The following is a 24,220-nucleotide window of genomic DNA, read 5'->3' as shown; positions in this document are numbered from 1 at the left end:
AAGGGAAGGAGACAGATGTAAGGCGGCCTATTCATTTTATTCCACACAGCCAAATCATAACTCCACCACCCGACGTACCCAATGATTCAAGGGACTTCCCAAAACCATACCCAGCATTATATATACATGCTCCTAGCGCTCTTGTGGTGACATATATGTAAGCGTACAACATTCCTCTGTTTTCAAATGAATGAATATGCTGTGAAGTGAGTACAGCCGGTTATCACACAGTCATTCTCGCACTTGATTCCCATAATTTTCAAAGTATAATCGGGAGCAGTGAGCGCCGGAAGAGCATTATCATTTAGGTTCGATTATTATCATTTGGGTCCGATTTACTCAGTGAGGAATGGGAGCAGTGAGTGCCTAAAGGGAAAGTATAACCACCCTATTGCGACTTCCACCACAGTCATAATACAGTCGACCGACCGAGCATCAAATTGAAGAATAAGGAAAGCGATATACCAGGTAACCAGTTTTAAATTTTCTCTGTTAAAATTGTAAGAACATAAACAGAGAAGGGTTAGAAGCACGACCCTCTGCCACCATGACTAATAGGGTCGAACCGAGTGTGTTCGATAGCTCACAATATCATGAGGATTGCATTGAAATTCTTAGAGAAATACAGTGGTTACCATTCCTAGAGAAATTTCATGGAAGCAATGAGGAAGTTACCAAGCAATTTTCTTTCACCTTCAATGGAGAAAAAGCCCTGATAGGAAACTTCTCATTTAGGATTTCAGAGGATACTATAGCTCAGGCAATAGGGATCAGTCCAGAAGGGGAGAAGTATTTTAAAACAAAGCAATTTAAGGAGAAGGTGTGGACACAGTTTATGTCTAGATCTAGAGTCTCATCAGTGAACTGGAAGAAGGGTGTTCCAAGAAGTTGGTTGATGCATCCTTGGGATGAGATGGTTTACATCCTTCAAAAATTCATAACCTGTGAAGGCCGCTACAGTATTGTCTACTTATACCACATTAAACTACTCCTCCACTTGAAGAAACAATGTGTTATCAGTATACCATATTTTCTGTTACAAAGCCTGACCAAGATGTCTAAGACCATCCAGAAGCAGAAGGGGAATGAAGACAAGAGCCTGTATCATTTTGGCTTAATTAAAATTCTCATTGAGCATGAATTGCACAGAAGAGGGAAACCATGGAAAGAATTCCTTGTTGTTAATCAAATTAGAGATGAAGAAGATAAAGAAGAAGTGCAAGAGGACTCAGGGTTCATGAAGGACATTGATGAAGAAATTCCAGTATCCAAAACCAGCAAGGCACCTCTACCTGTGGGCAGCATAAGGACCAGGAACATGAAAAAGGAAGATGCTAAGAGGGCCGAGAAAGATAAAATCTTCATCACTTACTCACGAAGAACAAGGAGGACACCAAAAGCCCAGTTGCAAGAAGACCAGTTTGAATCCAATGCACCTGCACAAATGGATGTTGAGAGTGGTGACCATTCACTACCAGGACTAGAAATTGATGTAGAGGTAGAAAGCAATAACAAGCAGGAAAAATGTTCACCACCTCCCATTAAGAGACAGAAGAAATTGGAAAAACAAATTGAAGAATTAAAGGAAGAGCTCATGGAAGCTAATATGCTAGAAAAAGTTATCAAGAGGGAAAATGAACTGCTCCGGGCGCAGAGTAAAGAAACTCAGAAGAAGAATGAAAAGTTAAAGGAAAGAATCAGTGAACTAGAGGCTGAGCAAACTGAGATTTCTAACTGGGCCACTAAGTGGTATAATCAGAAGAAGACCCTCAAAGAAAAATACAAAAAGTTAAAGCAGGAGCTCAAGGGTCAGACAGATAAAGAGGTGAAAAAGAATGTGGACACATTGCTCAAGGCAGCAGAGATCCAGGCAGGGACGAAGTTCAAGGGAAGCACTTCGGGGATAGCATGAGGACATGCTAATTCCTTAAGTCGGGGAGAGATGTTGGTATCATCCCAAGACCCCTTTTTCCTCCTAAAAACATGTCATTTACCCATGCCTTTTCATCATATATTCCTTAGAATCCTTGAAAATTAATTATTAATGGTCTTATAGTTATTAAAATGCATAGAAATTGATTTAGGAATCTTATGTTGAAGAATTAGAAGTTTTTGGTGAAATGGTTACAGGAAGCTTCAACATACTGTAATCAGCTCATTGTTTGACATGTGTCACAGCGGCTGGACTAGAGTGAAAGGCATGGATGAAAAATAGAATGTCCAAGGATGGACAAACACCTATCATACAGCCGGATCGACTCTCCTACATGCGCGGTCAACTCAGGTCAAAGCATGGCACACTGGCGACAAAGGCAGAAACAGCAGCTCATTCTATCTTGATTTAGTTTTTGTTCTTTTTGATCAGTTAGGATAGAAACATTTTGAAAAGCTCGATGTAATAAAAGCGGCAACAGCCAAATTCCGAATGTACATTCATTAATGACATGGTTATGTAAATACAGTCCGAGTAATGGATAGAGGTTAATCGTTGTATCATTCCAAAGACTCTGTTTTGAAACTTAATACTAAGAACCAGTTACAGTTCCGATTTGTGTCTCGTGCATTGATTTGATCTTCAGTCGATTATAGTCCAGTGTACCTCTGGAGTGCGGACGGGCCCTGCGCTCAACCGGTATACTGTTCTTTTCATTTATTTGCACTTAGGTTATCGTGTGGTTTGCACAGTAGTTACGCTTGATTGGATTTCGATTTCAATAGATATTAAATGGTTTGCATAGCAGTTACAATTACTTGGGTTTCGATTTCCATAGCTTTTGATTTCCATTGAATGTATATGGTTTGCGCTTATGGTTGGTTTGCGTTTATGGTAATGCTGGACAGTCATCACTGAGATCTGGAAGGGCGTCCTGTAAGGGATTCGATCCCTGTGTGTCTTTTCAAAGCACTGTCGTAAACTTTGTTTTCATTTCACAATCTATTTATGATCTCTGTATATTTTGATATTGTATAAATGTTAGCGAATGTTGGGTGTTTACTGAACAAGGGTTTTATGTGTAATATCTTTGTAAGGAGATTAAGATCATTGTTGCAGTGATACACAGTGTTTAGTTTCAGTGTGTGATTTGGTAAATGCATTTAGTGATAGCATTGTAATCAGGTATATTAGCAGAGTGACCTGAGTGTTTGGATGATAGGTGACATATTCCAGTCTCCCGTAAAGAAGCCCTGTGACCTACATCATAACCACTTAACCAACAATCCTTTATGTCTATATATTTTAGACACATGCCTCTAAGCTTACGCATCCTGGTCGATAATTAATATAGTCTAGTTTAGTACCCTAGCTAGAACACTACAGACATTCAAGATTATTCTGTGCAATTCCGTATAAATTCATTTGTGTAGCATGTACAAAGCATTAAAATATAAATGACATTTTAATCATGCCCTTCACCGCTGAAAGTATCTTCCATGGACTCTGTTCAGTAAAAAAACGTATTATGCCTATTTCAAGTACAGAACCTGTAATAATAAAACAAAATCACAGATTTTGAAAGTGGACAACCTGGAATTTCAACAATTAAGGAGATAGAAGCTGTGTCTTCATAACAACACTAATTAAAAATAGTTACACTGTTGAAATCATAATATGTTTGTAAAAATATAGGAGGGGCATTTCGTCTATTCCTCTGCATCGACCTGTAAAAGCCTGCAAATCATGAACAACAAGCAAGGGCTATTATAAATGATCTCCATGATGCTCACAGAATGCTGGATGAACACAAAATATTTACAGAGGCAGGGAGACGGTAAATTCGAATCACAAATGTATAAAATAAAATTCGTAACATTGTAACACTTAAGATGGTCATAGAATTTCATCAGTACAGCAAATAAATCGATTTCTGGATTTGACAAACAGCTTTTGGATGATATGGTGTGTGAAACATAAATGCATAATTAGTGTGACACAAGTGATAACAAGGATACAAGCGAGTCCTGCTGACTGGCCAAATATGATCAGTGTGCAACCATATTCAAAAAAAGATTACTGACAACAGCCTCTCTCAGACCTTAAAGATCTTGCTGCTCTGCAGTCTCCCTGGTTGAAGTATGAGTTAAAACAAACTTTCCATACATGAAAACTTCTAAATACAAGTTTGATCATCTAAAATATAAAATTTAAATAGAAGCATGCATGCTGTAATTATAGAATTTATATCTCTCATTTCCTACTTCAAATATACCTGCTTCAATATACCGTGCAACAAGTGTACCGCTACTAAAGTGTCGAGTTGTCAATTCCATCAATTGTAGTTTGATCCTCTCGGGACACTTTGAGCTTAATATGGCGCTCTTTCAAAGTTCGTCGCCATCCACCTTCCCAAAGGTCTCGGTCGCCTTTACGCCTCAGTATCTCTACTTCTTTGAGACTCTTGAGGCGCTCCAATCCTTGGGCTATATTTCTCAATCTGTGACACCATATGAGTCGGAAATACTTTAACATTGGCATTGTTGTATCCTGCAACGACGGAAACTTTTCCAAACAGCTAAAACTGTCTACCATGAGCTCTTCCAGCTTTGGAAACGCCGTGCATTCTCCAAACTCCTTTGGAACTCTTTACAGGTGTCATTGTCCGACAAGTGTAGCTTTTTCAGATTAGGGATGAAGGCTAGTCTTTTATAGACAGTGTCTATGGAATCATCTTTTTGTAAATCAAGCTCCGTGAGGCTAGGAAACTCAAATATCCAACTTGGGATCACACATTTACGTAAGCAAACTACTTGAAGGCTATCCATGTCTCCTGTGCCACTCGGAAGATTGAAGGCTATCCATGTCTCCCGTGCCACTCGGAAGATTGAGGTGGCTTGAACCGTTGTTTATCACGGAGAGGTTCTGCATCTTTTTCATTTCCCCAAAAGTTCCCTCCTTTGGTTGAGCAATATTTTCTAAAGGCCGACCGATTTCTAATGCAAGGTGTCGCAAATTAATCAATCCTTTGAGATCGCTCAGCTGCAAAGCTTCGGCATCGTTACGAGCACCAGATAGAGTACCTTTGAGTGTCTGCAGATGGCTCAGCTTCGATATTCCCTTAGGCAGCCACTTCAATTTTCTGCAACCCTCCATATTCAGATATAGCATATGCTTGTTCCTACTTATCCCTGAATGCAGATTTTTTAGATTGGAACAATGACTAACATTCAGATACTGAAGGCGCACCAGACCACTCAAGCACTCTGGCATGTCCAAGAGGGCTGTGTTCGACAAATTCAAAAACTTCAGATGTTTTAATTTACCAATGGATTTGGGCAATGTACTGAGGGCAGTGTAGCTTAAATCTAGCACTGTTAGATATGTCAGGTTGTTTAAAAAACTTGGAGAGATTGATTTAAGCGATAAATTTTCAGATAACAATAAAATGCGGAGCCTTGAACACTTGATGGTCTGGTTGATTTCACCTATATTATTTTTAATGAGTGAAATTCTACGCAAACCTATGTCATCTATCGCTGGAAAACTTTCCAGTTGTTCTTGGGGCTTTAACAAACATTTTTGTTTGAGAGACTCGGAAACAGCTAACTCATGTAATAAATCGTGTATTTTGCAACTTTTTATCCTCTCATACCCACCAACTTGTGAAGTTTCAATAAGGCATCGATCAATAAGCTCCTCTATGTACAAATCTCCTGCATGATATGCGTCTTCTGCTGCGACTTGGAAAGAAACAAGTCCTTGAGCAATCCACATATGAACTAATTTTTCGCATTCTATTTCGATACCTTTTGGAAATACAGAAAAGTAAAGAAAACAAGCTTTCAGATCATCATGCAGAGCCTCGTAGCTTAACCTTAGAGAAGGCATAACCCTGTCGTTCATTGCGCTGAGATCATTTAGACGACCCAGAGCCCGTTCCCAGTCGACCTGAAGCCTCTGTCGGGAATTTCTGGTTATTCCAAACAAAATACAGTGGAAAAATCCTCTGTTTCCACTATTTAGAATTTTCTGATAAATTCTGAAACAACAAAAATATGAACAGAGAGCAATACTCTGTTTTCTGATAATTCAAAAACACAAGAACAGAGCATAAAATAATACTCTACTTTGCCTCAGGATCAAAAACTGATCAAAATAATACTCTGTTTTTGACACAGAAAAATACTCTGTTTTTTACTCAGAAAAACAGAAAAATTCGTTCTCTGGAAACGGTGTTGCAGCAACACAGTTTTTTTCAGTTGTTGTAACTTGTGTTGCAGCAACGTTGTTCGTGGTGTTGCAGCAACGTAAATTTTTTACGTCAAGTATTTTTTGAGTTACGGTGTAACAGCAATAGGAAAAAAGAAACTTCTATTTATGAACGATAAACTAACTAATAAAATAAGTCTTCCTCACGTAGAGGGATATTCACAAAATATTATGCTAAAGAGCATCTTCCTCTTGACAGAGGGATTACAACAGGAACACTTCAGTTCCACAAAACAACTATCTCAGAAAATTTCAGCACTGCTATGCAATACAAAAAAAAACTCTCTTGTTCTACACTGTTGTGTGTTACAAAAGGACTTTCAATCTATCTATGTTTTTCTACACTGCTGTGTCTGCATTTTATAGTGCGGGAAAGGGTCTTCACCGCTTTAACTTGCTGATGAAGTCTCTGCTGCTCATGATTAACAGATTTGATCTTTTGCTGTATTTCTTGAGTCGGTGGTGATGAAATCTATGACTGATAAATGCTACGTCGGCTCGAGGCTGGTTCTTTTCTCTTTCAACCGTTCTGCTCATTAATATGGTTGTTGAAAAGTAATGGTGTAGCGCTGGATCTGATCTTCTTCCTTCTAGAAACACAAAAATAATTAAAGAGTGAAAAGATGGTAATGGCGGTGATTTAAAAGACTGGGAAAAAATGTGGGGCGCCGGATCACGACAAATAAATAAAGTAGCTGCTGCTGTTCTGTTCACTGCAGTTGAAATTATAATTTCAACACTCCCCTTTAATTTCAACTGCTGGGTTTTCAGTCATACCCAGAAGTTTCCTTAAAAACTCAAAACTTTTCTGATCCAATGGCTTTGTCAGAATACCCGCAACCTGTTCCTGAGTCCTGCAATGTTGTAAAATGATTTCTCCATTGTTCACCAATTCTCTGATGTAGTGAAACTTTGTGTCTATGTGTTTCGTTCTCTTGTGGAATATAGAGTTCTTGGATAATGCAATAGCTGAGCTATTGTCACAAAAAATAATTGTTGCTGTTGCCTGCTCCTGGCATAGACTTTTCAACATTCTCCTCATCCAAACTGCTTAACATGTTGCTGCTGTAGCTGCCACATACTCGGCTTCCGCTGTAGACAATGCCACAATTGGCTGTTTCTTGGAAGCCCATGAAATGGCTCCTGAACCTATGTGAAAAATGTAACCAGATGTGCTTTTCCGGTCATCTACACTTCCAGCCCAATCACTATCTGTGTATCCAACTAAATCTGAACATTCTGAAACAGTATAAAATATGCCATACCTTTTTGTACCTTTAACATACCTCAGAATTCTCTTTGCTGCCTGCCAATGTGTTTCTTTTGGCTTCTCCATGAATCTGGAAATTAAACTAACAGCATACATTATGTCTGGCCTAGTTGCAGTCAAATACATGAGGCTGCCAACTATGCTCTTGTACACACTAGGGTCAAAATCTTTGCTGCTGTCCTCTTTGCTGAGTTTTAATCCCATCACTGTGGGAGTGATTGCTGCCTTGCTGTCCTGCATGTTAAATCTGCTCAACACTTCATTTACATATTTTGCCTGTGAAATAAAAATTCCATTTTCATTTTGATCTACTTCTATTCCTAAGAAGTATCTCAGCAAACCCATGTCAGTCATCTCAAATTCTTCTTTCATGACTGATTTGAAATTTTCAATGAGGTAGTCATCATTACCTGTAAAAATCACATCATCAACATATAACACAACAATTAAAATTTTACAGTCTTTTTCTTTGATGTAAACAGTGGGTTCTCCCTCACACTTCTCAAATCCATTTTCCAGTAGATAGGAATCTATCCTACTGTACCATGCTCTGGGCGCTTGCTTTAGCCCATAAAGAGCTTTCTTCAATCTGCAGACTTTGTGCTCTTGGCCTTTCTTCTCATAGCCTAGAGGTTGCTCAATGTAAACCTCTTCCATTAATACTCCATTCAAGAATGTTGACTTCACGTCCATTTGGTGAACTTTCCATTTGTTTTGTGCTGCTATGGACAGCACTGCTCTCACTGTTTCCATTCTTGCAACCGGTGCGAAAGTCTCCTCATAATCTCTCCCATACTGCTGCTTGTATCCCTTGACAACAAGTCTTGCCTTATGCCTTTCTATCTTTCCTTCAGCATTACTCTTGGTCTTGTAGACCCATTTAACTCCAATGACTTCTTTACCTTTTGGTAGCTCAACTAAATCCCATGTCTTATTTCTTTCTATGGCATTCATTTCCTCATCCATAGCTTCTATCCATTTCTTATCTTTAATTGCTTCTTCGAAATGAACAGGGTCATCAACACTACAATACAAAGCAAACAGGGAATTCATTCCTTCATCATAAATATCACTTAAATTTCTGAATTTCTTACCTCTTTCCTTCGGTGTGCAAGTGCTTGTAGATGCACTTGAATTTCCTCCTTGTGGTGTGCTTGGAGAAGCACCCTCATTTCTCCTCAAGGGTGTCTCTTGCTGTTCTGTTGTTGGCGCTGCTGTTTGGGGATGTGTTTCAGCCAACTCCTCATCATCATCATCATGAGACAAACAGTTTTTAACATTAACTGTTTTCTCTATGCTTCCATCCCAAGCTTCCTCTTCAATAAATTGAACATCTATGCTCACAAAAAACTTTTTGGTGGATGGGATATACAACCTGTAAGCTTTGGATTCCTCACTGTATCCAATGAAAATACATTTCTCCCCTTTGCTGTCCAATTTCTTCCTTAGTTGATCTCGAATGTGTGCATAAGCCACACAACCAAAAACTTTCATGTGGGTGACTCCTTGCTTTCTCCTACTCCATGCTTCCTCTGGCACTTTATTCATTACTGCTTTTGTAGGAGATCTATTCAAAATATATACTGCACAGTGTACACCTTCAGCCCAATAATCATTTGGCAAATGCTTTGCCTTCAGCATGCTCCTCGCCATATCCATGATTGTTCTGTTTTTCCTTTCAGCAACTCCATTTTGCTGCGGGGTGTACCTTGCTATAAATTGCTTATGAATTCCATTTTCTCTGCAAAAACGTAAAAATTCTTTGGAAATATACTCACCTCCTTTGTCATTTCTCAAAATCTTGATACGCAACCCACTTTGATTTTCTACAAGTGCTTTGAAATTTTTAAATTTTTCAAACACTTCACTTTTATTCTTCAGAAACTAAACCCAAGTCTTTCTGGTAAAGTCATCAATAAATGTTAGAAAATATTGGCTGCCTGCAAGTGATGGAGCTTGCATCGGTCCACATAAATCTGAGTGGATAATTTCTAAGGGTGCTTTTGCCCTTATCCTTTTTCCGGTTGGAAAACTTTCTCTGTGTTGTTTTCCCAATATACAACCTTCACAAAGGCTGTCTGGCTTTTCTATCAATGGTAATCCTCTTACCATTCCTTTTCTACTCAACAAATTAAGACCTCCAAAGTTGAGATGTCCAAATCTCAAATGCCACAACCAATTTTCATCCTTTGGTACGCTTTGGAGAGCCTCTTGTGTCACTGCTGCAATTACTTCTTTATTTTTCAAATCTGCCTTTATTCTGAGAGGGAACATCATGTTCCTTGTCATCTTCACTTCAGCAATACAACGTTTGCTGGGTAATCTATCCATGATGGTGCATACATCATTCTCAAAGAAAACATTGTAACCCTTCTGAACAAGCTGTCCAATACTCAAGAGATTACACTTCATTCCAGGAACATAATAGACATCTGCTATGGTTTTCTTTTCACCTTTCTTTGTAAATATTTTAACTTCTCCTTTTCCCATAACAGAAATTTTACTATCAGTCCCAAGTGTGACTTGTGATTGCACACTCTGATCTAAAACAAAAAACAGGGCTATGTTTCCTGTCATATGGTTGCTGCAACCAGAATCTAGAAACCATATATCCTCACTGTTTGTTTCAGCCATATTACAAACTAACAACACATTATCTTGACTGATATTTTCTCTAGTGATATTTGCACTAGATCTATTACTCATATCATGCTGCTTCTTCCTACATTCATTTGCATAGTGCCCATATTTTTTACAATAATAACATTGGACATTGGATTTTTCATACCTTTGTCCTTGAGCATGATGTTGTCCACTTTGTTGACTGCTGCCATGGCCTTGGTTCTGATTTGGATTGCTGTCTCTTCCTTGAACGTTTGCTGGACTGTTTCTTCCGCCTCTGTATTGGGTTCTGCCTCTTCCTCTCTTGTTTCCTCTGCCTTGACCTCTTCCTCTTCCAAATGACATCTGGGTCTTGAATGCTTGCTCTAGAGATGAGTTTTCATTTCTACTCAACCTCTGCTCATGCGTTATCAGTGATGCATGAAGTTCATCAACTGAAAAATTTGAGAGATCCTTTGTCTCTTCTATGGTGGTGACAATCACATCAAACTTTGAGGGTAGGCACCTCAATAGTTTCTCCACAATCCTCCTTTCTTCAAGAGTTTCTCCATGAGACCTTATCTGTGTGACCAAACCAATTGCTTGTGTGAAGAATGAGTCAATATTGTCTGACTCCTTCATACGCAGGTTCTCAAAATCTTTCCTCAGCAACTATAGTTTTGCTGTCTTCACTTTCTCCATGCCTTGATAGGTTGTCTTGAGAGTTTGCCATGCTTCTCTGGATGTCTTGGCTGCTGCTATCCTCGGAAACACTCTCTCATGCACTGCTTGATATAAAAGTACAAAGGCTTTTGAGTCCTTCTTCTTATTGCTCTTCAACAGCTCTTTCTCTGCCTGAGTTAATCCAATAAACTCTTCTTCATTTGCTGGTTCTTCAAATCCATATTCAACAAGTTCCCATAAATCTTGTGAGGCAAACACGGCTCTCATGGTTATTGCCCAGTAGTCATAATTTTTCCCATTGAACTGTGGGAGCTGGGTATTAAACATACCCACGCTGGTGCTGGCCATTCTTACAATACTTGACTGTAAAAAAAATCACTTAATTGTCTTCAGCAGCTACACAAAAAAACTAATCTGAAAAATACCTTGACAGCGTTTTCGCTCTGCTAGATAATTTGCTGCAGCAACAAATCTTCTTTCAGCTTCTTTGATGTCTTCAAAGAGCCTGGACAAGCTCTGATACCATGTCGGGAATTTCTGGTTATTCCAAACAAAATACAGTGGAAAAATCCTCTGTTTCCACTGTTTAGAATTTTCTGATAAATTCCGAAACAACAAAAATATGAACAGAGAGCAATACTCTGTTTTCTGATAATTCAAAAACACAAGAACAGAGCATAAAATAATACTCTACTTTGTCTCAGGATCAAAAACTGATCAAAATAATACTCTGTTTTTCACACAGAAAAATACTCTGTTTTTAACTCAGAAAAACAGAAAAATTCGTTCTCTGGAAACGGTGTTGCAGCAACACAGTTTTTTTCAGTTGCTGTAACTTGTGTTGCAGCAACGCTGTTCGTGGTGTTGCAGCAACGTAAATTTTTTACGTCAAGTATTTTTTGAGTTACGGTGTAACAGCAACAGGCAAAAAGAAACTTCTATTTATGAACGATAAACTAACTGATAAAATAAGTCTTCCTCACGTAGAGGGATCTTCACAAAATATTATGCTAAAGAGCATCTTCCTCTTGACAGAGGGATTACAACAGGAACGCTTCAGTTCCACAAAACAACTATCTCAGAAAATTTCAGCACTGCTGTGCAATACAAAAAAAAACTCTCTTGTTCTACACTGCTGTGTGTTACAAAAGGACTTTCAATCTATCTATGTTTTTCTACACTGCTGTGTCTGCATTTTATAGTGCGGGAAAGGGTCTTCACCGCTTTAACTTGCTGATGAAGTCTCTGCTGCTCATGATTAACATATTTGATCTTTTGTTGTATTTCTTGAGTCGGTGGTGATGAAATCTATGACTGATAAATGCTACGTCGGCTCGAGGCTGGTTCTTTTCTCTTTCAGTCGTTCTGCTCATTAATATGGTTGTTGAAAAGTAATGGTGTAGCGCTGGATCTGATCTTCTTCCTTCTGGAAACACAAAAATAATTAAAGAGTGAAAAGATGGTAATGGCGGTGATTTAAAAGATCGGGAAAAAATGTGGGGCACCGGATCAGGGCAAATGAATAAAGTAGCTGCTACTGTTCTGTTCACTGCAGTTGAAATTATAATTTCAACAGCCTCCGTACTCTTGCCATAGATGCGCCTATTGTTTTGATAGCCAACGGCAACCCACCACATTTTGCTAAAATAGCAAGGATGGTGCCTTCTGTCAGCTCCGGTGGAGGAAGGTGGTCTGGGCAGTCCGGGAATGCATGAATGCAGAACAACTCCCAGCTGTCTTTTGCAGATAAATTCTCCATCTCATGGATATCAAGCGGAGCTTGCAAATCTGTTGCAACTTTTCTATGACGGGTGGTGATGACAATCTTATAATTGCTTTGGATTGGCCAAACATTAATATGTTTAAGTAGCTGAATTAGAGCATCTCTATCCCACACATCATCGAAAACAAACAGACACCGTTTTCCTTCTAAATCACCAAAGAGCTCCTTAATCTTTTCCTTGCTGATATCCTCACGTTTCAGAGTCTTTCCCATTTGCTTGAGCACATTCTCAAGATCCAATTTCTGAGATACTACCACCCAAAAACGATGGTCAAAATGTTGATCAACTCTCTCCTGGTTAAAGACAGTTTGGACCAGAAGAGTTTTGCCTTGGCCTCCCATGCCCACAACGGCAATCACCTGAGGGCCGTCTTCCTTCAATATCAAATCAGTAATCTTTTTAATGTCATCTTCCATGCCCACAGAAGGCTGATTATTTGCAATCGATCTTTGTGATTCAACACGGGCATTCAGATCATATACAAAGACAGCATATTTAATGTACTTGGTACTCACATGTATCTTTATTAATCTCTCATTTAACTTCTTGATCTTGCCGCCCATCCTACGGCGGAATATCGGGTTCCACAAGCTCCGAGCTTCTCCGCATTCCTCCACTATGTCAACAGCGTCGTCCAGAAAATCCTCAAGTTTCTCAAGCCAGCTGGACAATATAGCGTCCTTTAACAAGGATTTAATGGACTCAAGCTCGTTACATAGGGAGTCAAAATCCTCTCGGAAACTACTAACTAGCAACGCCTCTTCTAACAAATATGCAGAGACCATTGAAGTCAATTCTTCTATAAGAGTACCAACAATAGCAGCTGCAGCTGTTCCTGCCATGTTTCTTTCCGCAAACTCACTCTCCCTCCTTCCAATCTCTTCTATTTTTTTCAAGCAGGCCTGCGACGTCTTGGGTTTTGAGTGAACTCCTTGGTTTAAGTTAAGAGGTAATCCAGGAGGAGGAAGGAAGGAATATATTCTGATATTTTTGATATCCAATGTGTCCTGAGCTCATCCAGTAAGAAAGAATAATCTTACCTTAGTCGTCAAGTGTAACAGGGTGACGTGCCTAGGGAATAAGCGATTTCTTTGGGGAAAGGAAAGAATCTGATCTTCTTATATCCGATAGGTTGTTTTACACAAAATGAAAAATTTCCCATTTCATATCAGCATAGCATTGTGTGGAGTGTAATTATAATTAATCCAGATTAAAGCCTAAAGAAAACAAGTAACTATCTTTGAAAATTCGTAGTGATAACGATTTATGATATGGCTATGGGGATAATTATCCATATCAAAGATTAAAGAAAAAAGAGAAAATATCAATGGGGACCAGAACGATAAGGGGCCTCTACGTACGTGATTTTAACCATAGCAAGATTAAGAAAGGAATTAAAATTATTGTTTATCAAAGCTTAAAGAAAAAGAGAACCTAGAAAAACGGTGTGGGCATATCCCTCTAGAAAATGACATTATTTCATAACTTAGCGTTAAAAGACCCAAAGCACAATTGGCTTCTCTTTACTTTTTCTTTTGCACCGCACTTGGATTTTTTTATTTATTTTTTATTTTTAAGGCCATATCATTATTCGTTTAACCTTCACAACTTTGACTCGGAATGAAAGGAAGAAATAATTACTTTCTTTAGCTTTTTCTTTTGCACCGAACTTGGATTCCGAAAGGAAGAAATAATTACTTTCTTTAGCTTTTTCTTTTGCACCGAACTTGGATTTTTTTGTTTTTTTAAGGCCATATCATTATTCGTTTAACCTTCACAACTTTGACTCGGAATGAAAGGAAGAAATAATTACTTTCTTTCGCTTGAAGGGAGGAAAACATTGCCTTTTCACAAACTTGAAAAAGAGAGCAATAAATAACCACTTCCTTGACTCGGAATGAAGCAATAAATAACTACCTTATCTTCTCGAGACGAGGAATCTTCTCTTTAACTAAAGCAAATAATCATTAATCATTGATTTATATTTCATATTAAAAATATGAATTTTAATAGAAACTAGCACAACCACATTTAAATTTATAATAACATATATTTTATAAATGAATGGTAACATGTATCAAAAGTTTTTGTAAATAATAAAGTGTGAACGTAATGTATAAAATATAAAAATACAAACCTCAAATAAACAATTAAGATTTACTTCTTCTAAATCAACCTTAATGTTGTACAACAAATTTTAAAAATAATATGCAGGAATTTAAAAACTAAAAAAAACTAATCCCATTTCAATATAACACTAGGCTCACAAGCATCTCTAGACAGATTGCGCTACATTATATAATCAGAATTGAAACATTTAAACCTGCAGATATTGAATTTATTTATAGTCCAATTAATAAAAAACTTCATATGTGAGTGTTCGATCACAATCACTACAAACATTTTCCCTATATCATCTAAACATAAAATTTAAAAATAGATCTATTCACACAAACCTATAGTCCATATTTTGCAGAGCGTAGCTTCGTAATTTCACGTCTACCATTTACACTTTGCATGTATTAGCCACATAACAAAAGTTCCAATGAATTAATGAACTTTTATGAATTCTTTGTATTCGGAGAGAAGCAAGATGTCTGAGCATGGAATAAGAATTGACTCCTAGGCCTAAGAACAAATACTTCGAAGCACTTTGTGCCAATGAAAGAGAGAGAACACAAAAAACATCTACTTGGTTGATAATAACAATTGCAGTATAGATAGATAAAAAATTATCAAAACCAAACAAATTGACTAAAAAGGTCTCTTCAAATAAGAATAATGAACACAATGCAACCTTAGATGTGTTACAAAAGTCTGTATTTATCTATACTAACCTCACCAACCAAACCACATAGGATTCAAATTATTAAAATCTGGAACCTTTCTCAATGGACACAACATATTTAATACTGGGAGCACAAAAATTGATTCATTGCAATATATCCCCAACTAAGATTGTCTTTGTTAGTGTCAGTCAGTTTAGCCTGTCACCAATGATCAAATATGCTCTTACAAGGTGTTTTTAGGGTGTCAAGTCAAATTTTTGTCATTTCAGTGAATCTTCAAATAAAAATTTGGTCACTGGTTATCGTGTCTAGGTCACTGTTGCTCCCTTCACTTACTCATGGTCTTCATCACTCATCATGTTCATTGTCTTCTTCGAGGTATCATATCTTCATTTAAGTGTCTTGGTTCATGAAATCGTTAAATTCCTCATTTTAGGTCATGGTCTAGGGTTTCACTTCATGTGTCATCACGATACCATATGTTGCCAAAAGTATGTCCATAATGTGATTAAGTGGGTAAAGGGAGTTATCAACTTAGGGAAAGAAAAATAAAGGTAAAGCTAATATCTAATTTCAAATAAGACAATGTTGCAGTACACTTCCTCGCCTCATCATTCCTCATAGGGACGTGTTTTCTTCAAAATATGTTTTTGACAAAATGGAGAATAATTTTACAAAAGTGAAAGAGGTTTTTGTCCATTATAGTCCAAGGCACAAAACCCTCCTTCAGTTTATGCACAGGTGTTATGATTTGAAATAAATTCCCAGAATACATGTTCTATGGGAGAGTTAATTCACTTCTGGATAGCTTGAATTAAAGACAAATTTTCAGGGGTTTGGAGCAGGTGTTGGTAGTTCTTAAGGACTCTATTGTGTAGCAAACATCCTAAGCTTTCCAATGGTACCTTCAGATCATGATTTGGATTAGTGAAATGCATCCAAAAGTGCTCTACAAGTTGGAGCTTCTCTTTTGTCAGAGAAACCTTGAGTTTTTGGAGCGACCTTGGGAAAATCAATTTTTCTCCTTCATGGAGTGTCCACATTACATGCTTTAGGTGTTCATCTTATAGAAGACTTCAAGTGCTTTCCAACGAGCTATCAAGCTCTCAATTTGGAGCAGTTTAAGGCCTCCAAAAGTGGTTTGGAAGATGGCATTGTGCTTCTATGAACTGAGCTGCGTGTAGGAGCACTGCGCTATGCATAGGACAGAGTGCTCATAAATCCTTCAAAACTCTCCTAAATCTCAATTTTTCACTTGAAAGCTTGATTTTATTGACATACAAGCCAAGGGACAAGTAATTACACCATCATTATCCCTCTTTTGCTTTTCCAAATTCATCTCATGTAAATGATTCTTCAAGTTAGGGTTTGTAGTGAAATTTGCATGGGAAATGATAGGGTGAAAATGGCCATCTTTAGTTTTTAGTTTCTAAAACATGTAAAATGGTTTCCTACACCTACATACATGTTTAATAAACCATTTTAACCATTCAATTCACCTCAAAACAAAGTTTTACCTCTCAAAAAGTAAAACCCTAGCTCATTCCTAGAGGTTTTTAGGCATTTTTCATTACAAACCTTGTTTTTCCTCCTTGCAAGCAGATCACTCTTCCACTGTTTCTTCACTCATTTTCATCAACTTCCAAAGTTCATTTCCACCGTTTTCAAACCTCCTCTATCAATTTGTCAAAAACCACCTTCACATCACTTCATTTCCATTCATACCTCACAGTTTATTTTTCTTTAACATGGAGGTGGGGTCCTCTAGCAAATCAGTGGAGAAGACTCATCTACCCAAACTTGAGGTGACCAAAGTGTATAAGAAAGGGTAGAGGCTTGTTTTTTCTTCTCACAAAGAGAAAGGGTCCAAGCCTTCTTCATCAACAAAACAGGGATCGATAACAAAGGATAAAGAGACAGTTGAGCATGAGTTTGAGCTTATAGATTTAGAGGCAGAAGATCAGACTTCAATCATGAGACAAACTATCAAGGACAAGGACTACCAAATCAAGGAGCTGGTGATCAATTTGGAAAGGGAAAAGTATGCTATATCATTCCTTGAACAGGAAAACATTCAACTCAAAGCCAAGGAGTTGATACTAGAAAAGGAAAAAGCCAAGTTAATGCAACAAATTGGCAAAGGTAAGGAGATCGTGACATCAAGCGAGCCTGAAGCATCACAGGTGAAAGGGAAAAGGAAAAGACCAAGAACAAGAGGCCTCAAGAAATCTTTGCAAGAGGAACAAGAACAAATTCTACTTAATGAGGATCTTGACCTAGAAGATAGGATCTCCCTAGAGGTTCATCAAGATAAAGAATATTGGCTTAAAATGGTGAATGAACACTTAGAGAAGTTCCTGGGGAAGGAAAACATAGACAATCAAATTCTCATACACATGGCACATCACTATCAAGCTCAAAACATGATCACCAATGTCAAAGTGAAACAACTTGAAAATAAGCTCAAGGAGGCCAAAAAACATCAAAAGGGTGAGGGAAACTTGGAGATTCTTGTTGAAGTATCCATGAAGCTATAGAAAACCTATTTTTACACCTTCCCTCCAATTTTGAGCAAATTCTGATCATTTTGAGTTTTTTGAAAAATTTTGGTCTAAGTTCAGAAATTCAGCTGCTCCAGAAGGCACTGCGCTTTTTCCTCAGGCCTCCATTTGAGGAAAGGTATACATTTTTGGAAAGTTCTTGACATCCTCTAAGAATCCATTTGCCCATATTTTGCAAAGGTGGCTTAGTTTTGGAGAAAAGTGCAAAAAAGTGGCAAAAAACTAGCATTTTGGACCATTTTTTGATAGGCGCTGTGCTTCTCTAGTGACCTTGGGAGAATGGATTTTGGAAGGTCTTCCCATGCTCCAAATTCAGAAATTCAAACTATTTTAGAAACTAGACATGAAGTGCTAGTTGACCGTTCTCTCATATTTACATTTTGACCCCTGGAAGGCACCTCAAAATCATCTTAAATTTGGCGCTGCACTTCTGCACTTTCTGTGTTTTAATTTGGAAAATTTCATTGTGTAAAATTTCTTGTTTCTAGTCTGACTTGGTCAAAGTCAAGATTCTCTATGTAATGGCACAAGTTACGAGGTTAGGTGATGTAGGCATGAATAAATGTACATCATAGGTTGTATTTTATGTTTATTAGGCCTCATAAAATAAGAAAACTCCTAAACAAACTCTTCATGAGGTGTTCGAGTTGCACCTTCTCACTCTCACCTATTGATTAAGAGAATCTTGGAGTAGTTCCTCCACCAAGGAATTCGAGTCCTGAAGGTGCACAAGTGGTCTAGGAGAGTATATATGTATCATTTCTCCTCAGGAGAAGAGGTTGAAATTTTTGTGAAGGAGACTTGCATTGTAATAATCTTTCAGCTAATACAGATACAGGTTGCAACTATTTTCAAGGAACTCTAGCCCAGTGAGTTCATGGTGCTTGTACTTCATTCATTTTGTTTGCTCATGGTCTAAACATCTTTATATACATTATATCTCTTCTTTCTATGAATGCCTTGTGATAAAATACTCAGAATTCTCGTTTTTCAAGCTCTGTTATCTAGTTTTCATAGTTATGTGTTTTGTCTTCCTAAGCAAATGAAATCATGTTTATTTATGCTCATTAGTTTCTTCCTCACTATATCCTCTATACCACACTGACAAATACTCAAATTACACCATGGCTTCTAATATCTAGCTCCTTCCTAGTTTTCCAAATCGAATTCCTTGCATAGATTGGCAAACTAATTTGCCCAAATTCATAGATGGAAACAAGGACGAGGCTATTCTACATCTAATCAAATTTCATTGGAATATCTTAGGTTCAACCATCGACGAAGGGCTTTTGGAAATATCTATTTAAATCATAAGTTACTAAATTGATAAGAAAATGGCATTAAGCTATTTAACTCTAAACTAATGAACAACAAGAAATCTCATTCATAAACACAACATTTCGCCATTTAGTTTGAGGATTAATCATCAACGAAAGGCTCTAGAAATATTTGTTTATATCATGAGTGACTACACTAAGAAGAAAAAGGCATTAAACAACAAGAAATATCATCCATAAACTCAACATTTCACCATTTAGTTTGAGGATAAACCATCAACGAAAGGCTTTGGAAACATCTATTTATGTAATGAGTGACTACTCTAATAAGCAAATATAAAAACATGTAAAGGAAAACTAATCTACTGTGTGCTCTAATGCTCCAAGCACCAATTGGAAAATACTTTCTTGGACTATTTTGCTAAGCATAGATTACACAGTTAGATAAATCTACAATCAACCGGTTGAATACACTTGCATGAATTAAAATTGCATGAATGGAAAATATAAACTATTAAACTTGAAAACAATAAAATGACATACTTGAATGAAATCAAAGCAAAACTACAAAATAAAATCTACTCTACCTTACATTCTAATATGCTCCATGACATCTACTTCACATCTCCTTCCATGTTGAGAACATCAAAGCTTCATTAAAATTCTTCAAAATTGCAAAAGTTTACAAAGCTCTCCAAAGCTTCCAAAGCTACCAAAAGCTTTCCAAAAACTCCAAGCTAAAAAGCTACCAAGCTCTAAGCTCCAAGCTTTCTAACACTAAAAAGCTACCAAATGAAGGAGAGAGATCTCCTATTTATACAAAAAGATGAGAAGTCATCTCATTAATGAGAGTCCATGAATCTCTCCCTCTACCTCTAGAGTCCTAATCAAAATAGGAAATGATAAGACACATGTCTTCTTAGAGTTTCAATACAAATAGGAAATGTGACACATATCCTCATGATCCCATGATCCTCTCCACTCAAATTCGAATTTGGCCTTAGGGTGCCACATAAAGGTCCTCTAGAAACCTCCTTTTGACCTACACATGTCAACAATCTCATCCCACTTGTTAGGTATAATCTTATGCACATTATTTTCTAATTTTTAACCACAAATTCACTTAAAAAGGCTAAGAATTAATAAAGTTTGGAAAAACATAAATGTGATCCAATGATAATGAAAGTGAGATGAATGTAGTGACATGGTAGTGAAATGGAGGTGAAATGGAGGTGATATAATGGATATAATAGTGAAAGTGTAATGAAAATGAATGACAATTCAAGACCCAACATACCCTCCAACTGAAGCTATTGAATCTCCTCATGCAATATATATTACATTAATTCTTTTGATCCTTGCTTTGGCTTAACTTTGCATGATATCATTTGATAACTTCATACTTCTGCAAAGTGTTTTACTTGAATTGCAACATGGTTGGTTCTTGTGTTACAACCATATTTTGTTGTTGCATTCTATTTTGATCTTTGAACTTTGCATAATGATAATTTGATTTTTTGTTGCAAAGTATATCTTTATTGGATTGCATGACGGTTGGTTCTTGTGTGACAACCATGATTGCGTTTGTATCCAATTATCCTTTAAGCACTTTTGACAAGCCATTGTAGGCTCATAATAACAATGTAATAGTTAATATGTTTTGGAAGTATGTGGCCTTCTGAATATGATATGAACATGACAAGATATGAATATGAATGTATTCCCCGCCCCCGCCAACTAATGGTATTTGCAATTTTATGAAATGAGGAGGAGAAATGTTTTTCCAACAATTTTCATTTTAGTTTTTTATAGAATTCTATGGTAAAAATTTAGAAAATGACGTACCTTAACTTACCGTTTGAAATGGATGAGTTGTATGTGTGGTAGCTACAAAATTCGTAGTGATAACGATTTATGATATCGCTATGGGGATAATTATCCATATCAAAGATTAAAGGAAAAAGAGAAAATATCAATGGGGACCAGAACGATAAGGACCTCTACGTACGTGATTTTAACCGTAGCAAGATTAAGAAAGGAATTAAAATTATTGTTTATCAAAGCTTAAAGGAAAAGAGAACCTAGAAAAACGGTGTGGGCATATCCCTCTAGAAAATGAGATTATTTCATAACTTAGCGTTAAGAAACCCCAAAGCACAATTGGCTTCTCTTTACTTTTTCTTTTGCTCCTCACTTGGAAACTTCTTCCATTTTATCTTTTGCACCGCACTTAGATCTTCACAACTTTGATTCGGGATAAGAAATAATTACTTTCTTTCGCTTTAAGGGAGGAAAACATTGACTTTTGACTAACCTGAAAAGAGAGCAAGAAATAACCACTTCCTTGACTCGGAATGAAGCAATAAATAACTACCTATCTTCTTCTCGAGACAAGGAATCTTCTCTTTAACTAAAGTAAATAATCATTGATTTATCCATCTTTAATTAAAGTAAATAATCATTGATTTATATTCGATATTAAGAATGAGAATTTTAATAGAAACTAGCATAACCACATTTAAACTTATTTAAATTTATAATAACATATATTTTATATATGAATGGTAACATGTATCAAAAGTCTATGTAAATAATAAAGTGTGGAACATTATGTATAATATAAAATATAAAAATACAAACCTCAAACGAACAATCAAGATTTACTTCTTCTAAATCAACCTTAATGTTGTATAACAAATTTTAAAAATAATATGTAGGAATTTAAAAACTAAAAACTAGACAAAAGAAAAAACTAATGCCATTTACTTATTAAAAAAATTATCAAATTTAAAATCCTAAAATCAATACTATTGCAATTTACTAATCAAAAGAAATACTTCATATTAATATTATGCTTGAAATTAATACTATTACTAGTTATCCGTTATTAGTATTATGCTTGAAATTAATACTATTATTAGTTACTTTCTACTAGAGGAAAAATGATGACCTTTATCTTGATTGCATATTCACTTCACATACTTAAGTACTGTTTGGACCCACTTCTTTGTCTCCTTTTACAGAGACGGATATAGATATTCATTCTCGTTGGAAAACATGCAGCGGGAAGCCTATGTCCTGTGTTACGTCTAACATCTGTCGTTGTCTCGGCGCCATCTAGCAGAGAGCTCGAGGCATGGAATTCAATTCAAGGTACACGGCTACAACGACCAGTTGATGACAATGGAATAAATGCACAATGAAATGGTTAACGCATTGTAATTACACAAAAAAATATTTATCATATATAGATTAAGTTGTTGGCTCATTCACCCCACACTCACGGCAAGTCAATTAATTTGAAAAATAAAATTATAAATATTAGTATTACTAGCAATTGCACCGAGAGGTGCAAAGGAATGCTGATAGGAGGAGCAGGTAAATGTGGAAGGAAATAATCAAGAGAAATATATGAACAATTAAATACAATCAAAATTTGAGTTTCTATAGTAGTAGAAGATTAAATTTAAGAAAAAAGTTGCATTAACGTAAATGTCCTAGAACAATGGTATAGTAATGATGGTATCCTTCCCCTTCTTGCTTCCTCCACATCCTAAGCTTTACTATATGACATTTGAGAAATGGAAAAAGTACCAAGGTGGGATAGGAATCAATCAATGACAAATATGAAAAGAGAAAATGAAGGAAAAGAAACCCTTTGCACTCAAGAAGCATAGAAAATGCATCAATGAACTCCCTCATACACTAGATCAAGTAAAAAAATCACTCAGCTCCTTGCCAATAATGAGAAACAAAAGAAAATTGGACAAAAAGGAAACGTGAGAAAGAGATGCTCATTTCAATATAACACTAGGCTCACAAGCATCTCTAGCCAGATTGCTCTACATTATATAATCAGAATTGAAACTTTTAAACCTACAGATATTGGATTGTATTTATAGTCCAATCAATAAAAAAACTTCACATGTGAGTGTTCGATCAGAGTCACTACACACATTTTCACTATATCATCTAAATAGAAAATTTAAAAATAGATCTATTCACACAAACCTATAGTCCATATTTTGCAGAGCGTAGCTTCATAATTTCATGTCTACCATTTACACTCTGCATGTATTAGCCACATAACAAAAGTTCCAATGAATTAATGAACTTTTATGAATTCTTTGTATTCGGAGAGAAGAAAGATGTTTGAGCCTAGAATAAGAATTGACTCCTAGGCCTAAGAACAAATAATTTGAATCACTCTGTGCCAATGAAAGAGAGAGAACACAAACAACATCTACTTGCTTGACAATAACAATTGTAGTATAGATAGATAAAAAATTGTCAAAACCAAACAAATTTACTTAAACGGTCTCTTCAAATAAGAGTAATGAACATAATGCAACCTTAGATGTGTTACAAAAGTCTATATTTATCTATACTAACCCACGGGAGCGTCACTGAAAAACCAATATTATATCACGTGCGTTCATATTGGGGCATCAAAAATGGAAAAATCAAAAAATAAAATATTGGGGTTATAATGAGGGCCTAAAGGAGTTTAATATACCATACAACAATATATAACATAAGGTATTTTTTATACATTTTTTTGGCCAAGAGGAGGGAAAAATACACCAATCTTAGGGAAACAATCGGGCTAAAAATTGGGCTACACATGACAGCGGAGGGAAAGAGTTATTTTGAAGTCTAGCCTCTGCAACCCACCTGCAACGCCTTTCTGCTCGTTTGAACCCTAGCAAGACAACTATCGAGTTTGTCAGCACTTGATTAGGGCTACACATCACAACGGAGGGAAATAGTTATTTGGAGTCGAGCCTCTACAACCCACCTGCAATGCCTTTCTGCTCGTTTGAACCCTAGCAGGACAGCTATCGAGTTTTTCACACATTTTTCAGCACTTGATTCGAGCTACACATCACAACAGAGGGAAAGAGTTATTTTGGAGTTGAGCCTCTGCAACCCACCTGCAACCCTAAGCCTTTCTGCTCGTTTGAACCCTAGCAGGACAGCTATCGAGTTTCTCAGCACTTGATTCGGTTGTCGATGCAAGACCTTACCTGAGCAGAGCCTTCACGCCTC

The 24,220-nt window shown here is 36.8% G+C and overlaps 1 protein-coding gene across 1 annotated transcript in view; it reads right to left on the bottom strand.

Annotated features, from left to right (window-relative positions):
- Positions 1–3,469: 3,469 nt before the first annotated feature.
- The window catches only part of LOC149210892 (uncharacterized), a 44,730-nt gene continuing 23,979 nt past the window's right edge, over positions 3,470–24,220 (bottom strand). Inside the window, 4 exon segments of the mRNA XM_089399130.1 lie at positions 3,470–4,578; positions 4,581–4,693; positions 4,776–5,893; positions 12,346–13,551. Of these exon segments, the coding sequence (XP_089255256.1) occupies positions 4,244–4,578; positions 4,581–4,693; positions 4,776–5,893; positions 12,346–13,551 (2,772 nt within the window). The 3' untranslated portion in view covers positions 3,470–4,243.

The sequence above is a fragment of the Pinus tabuliformis genome, chromosome 1_2 (genome assembly GCF_031772625.1).
Source record: "Pinus tabuliformis cultivar Carrire ecotype Pingquan chromosome 1_2, CPIR1, whole genome shotgun sequence".
Taxonomy (NCBI): Eukaryota; Viridiplantae; Streptophyta; class Pinopsida; order Pinales; family Pinaceae; genus Pinus; species Pinus tabuliformis.
The sequence above is the reverse complement of the archived record's forward strand: the minus strand, read 5'-3'. Positions and strand labels throughout refer to the sequence as shown.